At 44.4% G+C, this 13,797-nt stretch overlaps 1 protein-coding gene across 2 annotated transcripts in view; it reads left to right on the plus strand.

Annotated features, from left to right (window-relative positions):
- Parp4 (poly(ADP-ribose) polymerase family member 4) overlaps positions 1–13,797 on the plus strand; it is an 87,267-nt gene that overhangs the window by 69,995 nt on the left and 3,475 nt on the right. For both annotated transcript variants that reach the window (XM_027390509.2, XM_027390510.2), the window contains exons 32-33: positions 355–1,551; positions 8,841–8,940. In XM_027390509.2, coding sequence (XP_027246310.1) covers positions 355–1,551; positions 8,841–8,940 — 1,297 coding nt within the window. The remainder of the gene's footprint in view (positions 1–354; positions 1,552–8,840; positions 8,941–13,797) is intronic.

Raw genomic sequence — 13,797 nt, forward strand, 5'->3', positions numbered from 1 at the left:
CAGGATCTGTAAACCAGGTTGGCTTTGAACTCAGAAAGCCACCTGCCTCCACCTCCCCAGTGCCAGGATCAAAGGAGTGCACCACCACTGCCTGATTAACTTTTTATTTTGAAACAGTGTCTCTCTAAATTGCCCAGTCTGGCCTTGGAATTTAGGATCTGAGCCTCCTGAGTGTGAGACTAGAGGTGTGCCCCACCACACCACACCTAGCTAAAAGTCCTTCTCCCAGGGCCAGGGTTGATTTCTGGGATGAGCGATCCCTAACAACCCAATTGTCCCGCTACTTGGAAGAACGTTTGTTAATTTATTTTGTTCTGTTTTCTCTTCGCATGCGCAACTTTGCCACCTGGACAGCCCTTCTCGGTCTCCTCTGAAAGGAATGAGAAACAGCCACTTTTTCGTAAAAAATGTAAAAAAAAAATAAGGATATGTGGTCTAGAACTTTCTGAAGGTTTTGAAGACATGACCCTAGAGCCACAGTCACTTGCAACAGCAGAATCTCTCAAGGACCACTCGCAATCGAAAGATGTGGACCGGCCATCGGGTGTGATTCGGGTGGAGGCTATGAAAAAAGGAACACTGCGGACGCCTAAACTACTAAGTGCTGGGCCTGTTTCCCTGGGTTCTTCGGCTTCTGCTGGGTTTCCTTTCCATTCTCCCTGCAGCTCCCAGTCTGCTTTCTTCTCTCCTTCCTGCCACATTTCTCCTATTCCTCCCGCTCCCCCTCGCGTTCCTTCCCTGGCTGGTGGCACCCTTCTTCCTCCCCCTCCCCCTCTCCCTGGTGGCACCCTTCTTCCTCCCCCTCCCCCTCTCCCTGGTGGCACCCTTCTTCCTCCCCCTCTCCCTGGTGGCACCCTTCTTCCTCCCCCTCCCCCTGGTGGCATCCATCTTCCTCCTTCCCCCAGAGAATTCACCCCATTTAAGTTTGGCTCAAATATGTTCGGCCAAACCCCTAAGCCTTTAGGAGGTATCAACATTTCCCATGACTTAGGGTCTTCTCCCGGGCAGCGCTTTGTGGGCTTTGGCCGTGTGGCTTCTTTCCGTAGTTCAGGGGATTTTGATCTAGGGAAAGGTTCCCAAGACCCCAACGTCGGCGTCTTCTCTCCCAAAGCCCGTGAGCTGGATTCTCTTCATGGGTCACTTTTTTGCACTAATTTTATGCCGCCTATTTGCAGTCCTACTAAGCCACCATTTGTCCCTCCTCTTCCCACCAATGTTCTTAGCTCTGAGCATCCCCAGAGTCCCTCTTCTCTTCCTTTTCTAAGTGCCAAACGCCTTGGAATTGGTAGGATGGATCCACTTGAGTCGGCTCTCCCATTGGCTGGTTCTCCCAGCACTGCGTCATCAGACAAGGTTTCGTCCACCTCATCAGATGAAAGTTCTTTCGAAACAGACATGGACGAAGTAGTATGTGCAGAAGGCGTGACTTTAGAAAGTATGAAGAAAACTTCTGTAACAAGTGATGCTTCCTCAGAGGAGGATGGGAAATTTGTACCCTATGAAGAAAGCTGTCCTTTACCGTGGGCTTCACTCTCTGCTCTACAAACCCAGGTATTCTTCATATCTCTCCTCAGATCTGTGGTCAGTTAGCTTCACAGTTTACAGCAGTGCTTCTCAGAGCAGTTGACCACAGAACAGTGTATTGCCGGTCCTCCGTCCTCCGTAGTGGTCCAGGGTATGTGCCCTCGTGGGAGAATAGGTAGCTGAACTAAAACTCTGTCTGCATGGTGATGGGTGATGTTTGTCATTCGTTGTTAGCAACTGTTAAAATTTGTCGGTTAAAATTAGCATCCCTGAAGAGGTCATGGACTAACTTCCTAAGTTCTAGTACCAGGAATTGAAACCAATAGGAATTTCCTATTGCCCAGTAGACATAGGTGCGGTGAGTATTCTAAATATTTTTCTATAGGAGATATGGATAGCAGTTAATATGTAGCAGTGTGGAGGGGCGCAGCACTCCATACATTAAGCTAGTCAATTGTAGTTGAATTTTTTTTTACTGTTTGGCTCTTTTGAGGTCCACTACCCAGCTCCCAAGTAAATACACACAGAGACTTTTTCTTACTTATAAATGCCCTACCTTAGCTTATTTTTTTTTCTTATTTCTTTCTTTCTTTCTTTCTTTCTTTCTTTTTTTTTTTTTTTTTGGTTTTTTGAGACTGGGTTCCTCCATATAGCTTTGGAGCCTATCCTGGCACTTGCTCTGGAGACCAGGCTGGCCTCAAACTCACAGAGATCCGCCTGCCTCTGCCTCCCGAGTGCTGGGATTAAAGGTGTGCACCACACCACCACTAAAATAAAATCTTAATAAGAAATAAAAATTAGAAAATGTGGTGGAGGGCTGGCACCATAGCTCAGTGGGGAAAGTGCTTGAGTTTGATCTCTGAATCCCACATAAAGGTTGTTTTTGTATGTATGCATGTTTTACCTGCATGAGTTTGTGTGTACCGTGTGCATGCAGAAGTCTGCATAGGACAGAAGGCACTGGATCCCAGAAACTGTATTTAGAGGTGGTTATGAACTACCTGATGTGAGTACTGGGAGCTGTACTGGGTCCTCTGCAAGGATATTAAATGTTCTTAACCACTGAGCCATCTCTCTAGCTCCAGGTTTAACTTTTTTTAAAGCAGTATCTTGAAGTATAGCACAGGCTGACTTGGAACATTCTGTGTGGTCCAATTTGGCTAGAAGTTAAGACCCACCTGCCTCTATGCCTCTACCTGCCAAATACCTAGGATTATTGGCATACATCTCCCCTCCCCCCTCCGAGACAGAGTTTCTGAGCATTGGAGGCTGTCCTAGAACTCACTCAGTAAACCAGGCTGTCCTTGAATTCACAGAGATCTGCCCGTTTGTGCCTCCCCGGTACAAGTTCCAGGACAGCCAAAGCTGTTACTCAGAGAAACCCTGTCTCAGAAAAAAATTATTTATATATTATTATTATTTTATGTGTGTGCCTGATATATGACTGTAGATACACACATGTCAAGGTGTACACTTAGAGGTCAGAGGACATATCTGTAGAGTCTGTTCTCTCCTGTACCTTTATGTGGGTTCCAGAGATTGAACTCAAGCCTCCAAAGAACAGCAAGCAATCCTAACTGCTGAGCTGTTTCTCCAGCCCCCACCTTATTTTTAAACAGAATGTCTCACAGAACCTGGAGCTCACTGGCATTGCTAGACTACCTGGCCAGTTAGCTCCTGTGGTCTGCCTCTCTCTGCCCCTCTAGCACTGGAGTTACAGAAGCACACACTGCACCAGCTTTTATCTGGGCACCTGGGATCCAAATTCAATCCCTATGCTTCCTCAACAGGAACTTTGCTGAGTCATGTCCTCAGCCCTCTTATATTTTCTGAGACAGTCAGGCCTTGACCTTGCAATCCTCTTGCCTCAGCTTCTGAGTGACTGGAATTATAAACCTTCACAGCATTGCTTGGTTAAGAAAGTAGTGTAGCTGGGCAGTGGTGTTGCACACTTTTAATCCCAACACTGGGGAGGCAGAGGCAGGTGGATCTCTGTGAGTTCAAGGATAACCTAGTCTATTACCTGAGTTCCAGGACAGCCAGGGTTTTGTAGAGGAGAGACCCTGTCTTAAAAAAAAAAATAAAGTAGTTTGGGATTTGGGGGGACTTATTTATATAAATCTGTATGCTCTCTCTCTCTCTCTCTCTCTCTCTCTCTCTCTCTCTCTCTCTGTGTGTGTGTGGGGGGGTGTGTGTGGGGGGGTGTGGGTGTGGGTGTGTGGTGGTGGCAGTGGTGGTGGTGGTGGATGCCCATGGAGTCCAGAAGAGTGTGTTTGATCCCCTGGAGATAGGGTTACAGGTACTTGTTAGTGGCCCAACATGGATACTGGGAACTAAACTCCGGGCTTCCAGAAGACAGGAAATGCTCCCAACCAGTGAGCATTTGTTGTTGTTCTTTATTTTGTTGAGATAGAGTTTCATATTAAGAAAATAGCCTTAAGAGCATCTCAAAAGCCAGGCGGTGGTGGTACACCCCTTTAATCCCAGCACTGGGGAGGCAGAGGCAGAGGCAAGTGGATCTCTGTGAGTTCGAGGCCAGTCTGTTCTAAAGAGCTAGTTCCAGGACAGGCTCCAAAGCTACACAGAGAAACCCTGTCTCAAAAAACCAAAACCAAAACCCCCCAAAAATAAAAAATAGCATCTTCAATAGATCAATTTTAGGAGCCAGTGAGCTGGCTCAGTGGGTAAAAGTGCTTAACACATGAGTCCAATAATCTAAATTCAATCCCTGGAACCCACCATGGAAAAATAACTGACTTCCAAAACCTTTTCTCTGACCTCTATACTATGCATGCCTACATATTCTCTGTCTCTGTCTCTGTCTCTCTCTCTCCTCTCTCTCAAACAGGTGCACACATACCAATTAATAAAATTTTAATTATTTGTGTGCATGCCTGGTATCAGAGGATGGCAGAAGAGGACATTGGATCTCCTGGAATTGGAGTTGTATATTGCCATGTGGATGCCTGGAATTAAACCCGGATTCTCTGGGAAAGCAGCCCAGTCCCATTTGTGTTGTTTTTGAGACAAGATTGTATCCCTGACTGCCTAGAATGCACTATGTAGATAAGAATGGCCTAGAGCTCACAGAGATCCACCTGCCTCTGCACCACCACACCTGGCTATAATAAGTAAAACTGTTTTAGTAAATTAAAAGGCCAGAGAGAGATCTTCACCGGTTAAAGGCTTCAAGCCTGAAAACCTGAGTTTGATCATTGAACCAATATTAGGGTGGAAGGAGAGAGCTAAGTCCTCAAAGTTGTCCTCTAACCTGCACAAACATGTTCTGTGTCCTAGTTAGGGTTACTATTGCTATGATGAAACGCCCTTGACCAAAAGCAAGCTGGGGGGGAAAGGGTTTATTCTGCCTACTGAACTGCTCATCATGAAGGAACTTGGAGGCAGGAGCTGATGCAGAGGCCATGGAGGGGGGCTGCTTACTGGCTTTCTCTCCATGGCTTGCTAAACCTGCTTTCTTATAGAACCCAGGGCTACCAGCCTGGGGTGGCCCCACCCATAATAATGGCCCCAGCATACCTAGGTTCTCTACAGTTGCAGTCTGTAGGCTGGTTATCCTTTGCTTTATGTCTAATATCCACTTATAAGTGAGTACATATTATGTTTGTCTTTCTGGGTCTGGGTTACCTCACTCAGGATGGCCTTTTCTAGTTCTGTCCATTTGCCTGCAAATTTCAAGATGTCATTGTTTCTTACCGCTGAGTAGTACAACATTGTGTAAATGTACCACATTTTTCTGCTACAGCTGTATCTTATGGAGGCATTTTCTCTGTTGAGCTTCCCTCCTTTCAGAAAGTTCTAGCTTGTGTCAAGATGACATAAAACTAGCCAGCTCATTGGGATTATGGCACACATGTACCCTCCTCAACATCACACACATGCATACACACTGTTATGTTTAGAAAAAGCTGTCTGTTTCAAATTAAATAAGGATATACATTTTTTTCTTTCTCCTTTTATTGTGGGATATTCACCAGAGAAAACTGCTCTGACATGGGTTTAAGCCAATAGAAAGTCTTTATTAGCCTGCTGGCAACTACACTGAGTGTTCAGAATCCCAGGGTAGCCCCAAGCCTTTCTCAGGTGAGCTTTTAAGCACAAAAACTATGTCCTGGGTTGACATACTACAGTTAACAGGAACAGTTAGGCAGAAAAGGAACTACAGAAGCTTAAAAAAAAAAAAAAGCAAGGTTGGTACATTATGAGACTTTCCCAGAACTATGGACTTTGATGGATGAGGTCTTCATTTTACTTTTGGCAGGTGGTCCTGCCAAAACAATGTTGTAGAGTGCTGTGAATGTAAGATCTTGAGCTACAGTTAATTTGTTTGCTTTCTTTCACTAAACCAGCAGTAGCTACTACAGCTCTTAGATAGGTGGGCTATCCTGTGGCTGCAGAGTCCAATTGTTTGGACAGGTGTGTTACAGGGCGTTTCCATGGCCCCAAAGTTTGAGTTAAAACCCCTTTTGTCTTTTGTTTAGTCTCAGTCCAGACTAGGGGGTTAGTCCCTCCACCACCGCCACATCTTTGTGCTTATGTATAGCAGTCTTGCTGTTATCACAAACACTGGTATCCAGAAACAGAAATGTCCAGCCGCGCTTAGGAACTCTTGAACTTGTGTCTTAGTCTTTGGAGTTGGCATCTGAAGGATGGTGGCAATCCTACTCTAGGGTGGGCTCCTTTTGCCTCTCCTCAACTGGTGGCCAAGATAGGTAGCTTCTGATGCACAAAGTTGGGCTTTTTTTTTTTTTTTTTGGTTTTTCGAGACAGGGTTTCTCTGTGGAGCTTTGGAGCCTATCCTGGTCCTCGCTCTGGAGACCAGGCTGGCCTCAAACTCACAGAGATCCGCCTGCCTCTGCCTCCAGAGTGCATGCGCCACCAACGCCGGGCTCAAAGTTGGGCTTTCTTAGCTGCTGTTCTGTAACCCAAGGTCTGTAACTCTTGTAGCAGTCCCTCAGTGGCCCTTTTATAATCTGTTTTCCCAGGAAACCTTTGACAGAGGGCAGGAAGTCTGTATTTAGTGTCTTTAAATCCTGGGACAGCCTATCATAACCTCCCACTGGGTCTGCCCATTTAAAACCAAAGATGGGTTGACTCCTCTGCCAATGGGAGGCTGAAGTACATATCTTTCAGGTCCAAGACAGTGGAAGTGGACACGTGTTTCTCTGGAAGAATCAGGCTCATGAGAATCAGAGGTCCCTGGTGTCTTCACAGACAGGAGAGGTGTATCCCAGGGTAACTGACAGGGCACCAGGATACCTGTTTCTCCAAGCCAGGCAATATGCACTGCAATTTCCTTTTTATTTCCAAGGTCATTGGATATTGTTTAATCTGAATGGGTGTAGCTGAGCTGGTTAGTTGAACAATTATAGGAACTTGATGTTGGGCTAGTCCTGGGGTGTTGGTTTCTGCCCATACACGAGAGATCTTTGTTTTATAGTCCAACCGTATCTTTTGTTTGGAGGCAGAACTTTCAGCTAGGAGATATTCTTCTGATAGAGGTAAAGCACCAAAATTTTGCTGGGTATCTGTAAGTCTAACTGCATCTCATTGTCAGAGAAGGTGACGGTTGCTTTCAGGTTATGCAAACGATCTTGTCCCATTCAGTTACCTATTGTTAAACACCCTTTGAGCTATCTCCAGCAACTAGGACCTGCTTATATTTTTTAATTTTTAACTTTTTATAACTTTTTCTTTTAAATATCTGGGGCTGACTAGGTGACAAAATGTTAGACCCCCAAAAACTCAAGTATCCAGGGTCCCAGGCCATGTTCTCGGTCACCCCAATCACCAGGCGGATTCGAGAGCTTGCTGCAAACTGCACAAGGCTTTATTGTAATTTAACGAGCTAACCCCATGTTAGCTCGGGTATTTGATCCACCCACCATGGCGGATGGCTAGCAAAGACAGTTTGAAGCCGCTGCGCACAGATCTTTATAGGGCAGCGTAAGGGGAGTGTCCAGGGGTACGCACAGGCTCACGATTGGTGTGCCTCCAGGCTTGGAGGGCTTGCCCTGTGTTGATTGGTCAACTGGTTGTTATGGCCCATAGGCCCTCCCAGGGTGATTGCTATGCTCTCTACGTCATTGCTGTGCGCTTGTCCGTAAAGCACACCCAGAAGTAAAGCATAGCGCCACCAGCTAACTTCTGATTGGTTCCTTGTCACAAGACAGGAATCTGACTTTCTAGTGTCTAGGGCAAGGTCATAGAAGCACATGTTCGACCGTTATGGCTGCCGAAAGGGAAGCTGGTTCCTTCAAAAGGAAATCTTTCTATAAAATTATAAAAAGAGAAAGGAGTGGAACTTTCTCTTTTCCCTCAGGCTCAGTCCAGGGGAACTTTCTCCTTAGGGGTGGGGGCTGCTTAGAGCAGGCATGGAGTGAAGCAGAGGGGATGCTCACCTGGGGGAACTATTTCCCCCTCCCTGTGTGCACTCAGCTTGGACAGCAGGGGCCTCTGAATGAGAGTCCCAATCCCCTTCTACCTCCACACAGGGACCAACCCTGACCATGAGCAAGAGTCAAGCAACAAAACAAGACCCCCTCCCCGATGGAGTGGGACAGGTGGAGGTTTTTTGGGTTTCTCTGGGTGACCTGGCAGAGCCAAAAAGGATTCAGGTCCCCAACGGGATGGAGCACAGGTCTTTAGCCAGGAGTTCTCCCACCAGAGAAAGTCACTGGTCAATACAGTGAAACAGAACTGACAGAAACACATAGAAAGACCATAGAGACACAAACACACAGAGAGACACAATAAAGACAGCCACCATACAATTATACACCTGAACAGACAGAGAGATCCAGTGACATCTCATATGGGTCTCAGACAGTGGATCAGCAACTGTGTCCCACCTCTCTTAAGCATCCAAACAGAAGGTGCCTAATTTGTTTCCTTTTGGGATGGAGTTATCAGACCCCTGTGAAGCATTAGGCAGCAATTGATCAAAGGAGTTCTATGGACCTTTAACATCTCAAGTTGCACAAGTCTTTATTAGCCTGCTGGCAACTACACCGAGTGTTCGAGATCCCATTGTAGCCCCAAGCCTTTCTCAGGGTGAGGTTTTAAGCACAAAAACCATGTCCTGGGTTGACATACTTTTTGACAGGTGATGCTGCCTACCTGCTGAGTCTAACAACCTGAATGGTACTTTCATCATGGAGTCAGTTGTGCTAAGGTCTGGGGCCATGTCACACTTTGTCTGATGGTATATTTTTAATACTGAAAAAGGAATCATGCTAGAAAAATACTGTATGACATGGGATCTACAATTAACAATATATATATTTTTAATTTCACAGGATGGTTTTTGGAAACTGACACCAGAACTAGGACTTATACTAAAACTCAATGTAAATGTTCTACACGAGTTTCTTGAAGAAAAAGGCATTCGATCTCTAGGTAAGTCACTGTTTTTAAATTAATTAAGTCATTGTGTTCCTTCTTTTTTCCAGTTGTTTATAGGCAAACTCCTCATCAAGAAACAGGGCCTGAGGAGATGGCTCAAGGGTGACAAACACCAACTGCTCTTGCAGAGGACACCAGTTTGGTTCCCAGCACTCTCATCAACTGGCTGGCAACTACCTTTAATTCCAGTTCCTTATTTTATTTTTTTAGTGTTTTGAGACAAGCTCTCCATTGTAATCCTAGCAACCCTGGAACTCACTGTATATAACCAGGCTGGCCCCAAACTCACAGAGATTCTTCTGAGTTCTGGGATTAAAGGTGTGTGCCGCCACTTCTGACTTTAACTACAGTTCTAAGGGATCCAACATCATCTTCTGGCCTCTGAGGGTGCCAGCATTCACATGCATGAACCCACACACACATATACACATGATTTAAACAAATAAATATTTTTAAAAGGAAGAAAGAAAACAACAAACACTGAGGATGGAAGCAGGCCAAACCCTCATATACTATTGGTGAGTGCTGCAGAAATCAATAGGATGGATTAAAAAAAAAACTAAAAATAATTGGCCAGGCAGTGGTGGGGTACGCCTTTGATCTCAGCACTTAGGAGGCAAAGGGAGATGGATCTCTGTGAGTTCAAAGCCCAGCCTGGGTGGTCTACAGATTGAGTTCTAGGACAGCTAGGGTGGTTACACAGAGAAAACTTGTCTTGAAAAACAAACAAACAAACAAAAACTACAAATAGAATTATTATATAATCCAGTTATACCACTCCTGGGCTTATGTCTGAGGGAAGCTAAGTCAGCATATCATAGAGATAATTTCCTGCCCGTGTTTAGTGTGGCACAGTTCATAACATCCAAGATATGAAACTACTTTAGATGCCCATTGACATAGGAATAAAGAAAATTCAGCTAGACAGTGGTGCCACACACCTTTAATCCCACTACTTGAGAGGTAGATTTGAGTTTGAGCCCAGCCTAGTCTACAGAGTGAGTTCCAGAACAGCTAGGGCTACCAAAGAAACCCTGCCTTGAAAAACAAACAAACAAACAAACAAACAAACAAAAAAAGAAAATTCAGTGCTATACACAATGAAATTTTATTCAGACATAAAGAAGAATGAACCAGTCACGATGGCTTATGCCTGTATCTCAGCAGTTGAGGAGGTTGAGGCAGGAGGATTGCCATGAGTTTGAGACAGCCTGAGTTTCTGAGTAAGACCCTATTAAAACAAGGGTGAGAGATGGCCCAGCAGTTAAGAACACTGACTGCTCTTGCCAGGGACCTAGATTTTCCCAGCACCCACACAGCATCTCACATTACCATATGTAACTCCAGTTCCAGGGGATTTAAGGACCACTTCAAGAATGTAGTACACATAATACATGCAGGCAAAACATTCATACACATAAAACAAAAATAAGTAAATCTTTAAAAACAAAACAAAGACAGCTAAAAGGCAACATTAATATATAGATTGAGTGTGCCATTCCTTCTACTGTCCCCCCGTTAAGGCCTCAAAGTCTATACAAGTGTAGTTCTTACCAGTTTTCCTTTTTTGTTGATTTTGTTTTTCTCATTATTTTTTCTTGTATCGTTTCCCAGCATACTAAAAGTATGCAAACATAACAGTAGTTTGTTGAGTTTCACAGGCAAACCCTAACTCCAGGAAAGAGTCTGCCTATGTGAAATAGCTTAAGATAAATCAAATAGGGCGGTAGTGGCACATGCCTTTAATCCCAGCACTTGGGAGACAGAGGCATGCAGATCTCCGTGAGTTCGAGACCAGCCTTGTCTACAAGAGCTAGTTCCAGGACAGCTCCCTCCCCCCAAAACAAACAACAATCAAATACATTCTATCCAGGTAAAGTCGCTTTTGTTCTAGGCTGTAAAGACACTTCTCTTTCTGAACTAAGCTGGGAAAATCCAACTGGTCTTGGACTACAGTCTCTGCAGTCTTGGATCTGTCTACGTCTCTTTCTTTGATTACCTGGTACCTTGAAGCAAGTCCTCAGACACTGAACTGAGATGTTCTGGATAACTGAGCTATGTGTATGCACATACTCGTGTGTGTTTATGTATGTATTTTGTATTAAAGTAGATGAGGTTTTATTAAAGATTTTAAAGACCTTTTTTTAAAGATTTATTTATTATGTATACAACGTTCTGCCTGCATGCATGCCTGCAGTTCAGAAGAGGGCACCAGCTCTTATTACAGATGGTTGTGAGCCACCATGTGGTTGCTGGGAATTGAACTCAGGACCTCTGGAAGAGTAGCCAGTGCTCTTAACTGATGAGCCATCCCTCCAGCCCTAAAGATTCTTTTTTAGAGATAGAGTCTCATTATATAGCCCAGGCTGGCTACTACTAAAGCCTCCTACATATAGGGATTACAGATGTGCTCCCCCACAATTGACTAAACCTAGTTTCATTTTAGTTTGTTTTGTTTAAAGTACTGGAGATTGAATTTAGGGTCTCATGTAGGGTAGCCAAGCACTCTACCACTTGAGTTGTAGTCCCAACCCTAAAATAAAGTGAGCATTCTGTTTGTTTTGTTTTGTTTTTCCTTGATTTTTCAAGACAAGGTTTCTCTGTAGAGCCCTGACTATCCTAGAACTTGCTCTGTAGACTGGGCTGGTCTCAAACTCGGAAATCAGCCTGCCTTTGCCTCCCAAGTGGTAGGATTAAAGGCATGCACTACCACTCTGGCAAAAATGAGTATTCTTTAGTGAGCCTTCTGAAAATGATTTTCAAAATATACCATATGGACTAGCAAGATGGCTCAATGGTTAAAGGACTTAATGCTCAAACCTGGCATGCTTCCTGGAGCCTATGTTAAGGTAGAAAAAAAAAAAGAACTGACTCTGTAAAAGTTGTCCTCTGACCTCCACATGCACACTGTGGCATACCCCTCACCCTCCCCACACATTGTATAAATACAAAATAAGTGAACAGAACTAGAGAGATGGATCACTGGTTAAGAGTATTAAGAGAGGGCTGGAGAGATGGCTCAGCGGTTAAGAGCACTGACTGCTCTTCCAGAGGACCTGAGTTCAATTCCCAGCAACCACATGGTGGCTCACAACCACCATGAGTGAGATCTGGTGCCCTCTGCTGGCCTGCAGGCAGAAGACTGTGTACATAATAAATAAATAAAATCTTTAAAAAAAAAAAAAAAGAAGAAGAAGAAGAGTATTAAGAGAACTTGGGACTGGAGAGATGGCTCAGAGGTTAAGAGCACTGCCCTTCCAAGGGTACTGAGATCAATTCCCAGCAACCACATGGTGGCTCACAACCATCCGTTATGAGACCTGGTCCCTCTGCTGTTGTGCAGATATACATGGAAGCAGAATGTTGTATACATAATAAATAAATAAAATCTTTAAAAAAAAAAAGAGTATTAAGAGAACTTACTGCTCTTGCAGAGGACCTGAGTTAGAGTTTCCAACTTCCACTTGGTGACTCACAACTTCATGCAGCCCCTGCTCAGTGACCAGTATCACCTTGGCCTAACTTATAATATGGTTTGGATTTGTCTGATACTGATAGCCAGAATGATTGCTACACTGGCATAGTCAGATATGTCTGTTGTTTATCTGCTGTGTGTTTAGGTTTCCTCCAAGATATTTATAGCAAGAACCTAGAAACTGAAGGTCTTCATCATACTCCATGCCTGGTTGTTGTGGTGGGGTGAGAGACTCTGAGTGCAGCTCAGTGTCCAGAGAGCCATCAGGATAATGTAATAGGCATACATGTTCTGATTGTTCACAATTTCTGTTTAAATAAAATGCATTTTTTTTTTTTTTGAGAAAGAGTTTCTCTGTGGCTTTGGAGGCTGTCCTGGAACTAGCTCTTGCAGACCAGGCTGGCCTCGAACTCACAGAGATCCACCTGCCTCTGCCTCCCGAGTGCTGGGACTACAGGCGTGCGCCACCACTACCTGGCTTTTGAAATGCTCTTAAGGCTACTAAATAAAATGCTAATTAAGGATCTTTAGAAGGGGGGTGTTGGGGGATGGGATGAGGGAGGTGGGGAGGTGGAGAAGGAGAGGGAGGGAGAACTGGGGTTGGAATGTAAAGGAAAAAATTTTAATTAAAATTTTTAAAAAAGGAGCCGGGCATTGGTGGTGCATTGGGAGGCAGAGGCAGGTGGATCTCTGTGAGTTCGAGGCCAGCCTGGTCTCCAGAGTGAGTTCCAGGACAGCCTCCAAAGCTACACAGAGAAACCCTGTCTCGAAAAACCAAAAAAAAAAAAACAAAAAATTTAAAAGAAGAACCTTTAGAATACATGGGGTTAGTTTTATTGGTTTGTACAACCTACATGTATTATTTCATAATTCTGGAATAGTATAGAGTTTTATGATCTATTAATGTATTATTATTCAATTGTAGTATAATTCTGTTGGTCTAGAAAGCACTGTGCTACTCAGGCTAGCCTTGAACTCATGGCAATCCTCCTGCCTTAGAATCCCAGATTCTGGGATTATAGGCCTGAGCAAGCAACCTGGATTAATAGAGATGTAATTCTTTAATAAAACTTCACAATTTGAGACACAGAATGTGTTAATTACTTTTTTGTTGCTGTGCTTAAAATACCAGAAGCAACTTAGTGAAAAGTTTGTCTTGGCTCATGGTTCCCCAGTGTGAGAATCCAGGTTGGTATGGATCGCATAGCAGCAGGTGGCCTGAGCAGGAAGCCGGCTGCTGTTATGCCAGGAACCCAACAGAGCAAGACTATAGACTCCCAAATCCCACTCCTAGGGAATTACTTCCTCCAGTAACTCCTTATCCTAAACCATCCAAAACCTCCCAAACAATGCCACCAAATGGGTACCAAGTGTTC

Source organism: Cricetulus griseus (genome assembly GCF_003668045.3).
Source record: "Cricetulus griseus strain 17A/GY chromosome 1 unlocalized genomic scaffold, alternate assembly CriGri-PICRH-1.0 chr1_1, whole genome shotgun sequence".
NCBI classification, from domain to species: Eukaryota; Metazoa; Chordata; class Mammalia; order Rodentia; family Cricetidae; genus Cricetulus; species Cricetulus griseus.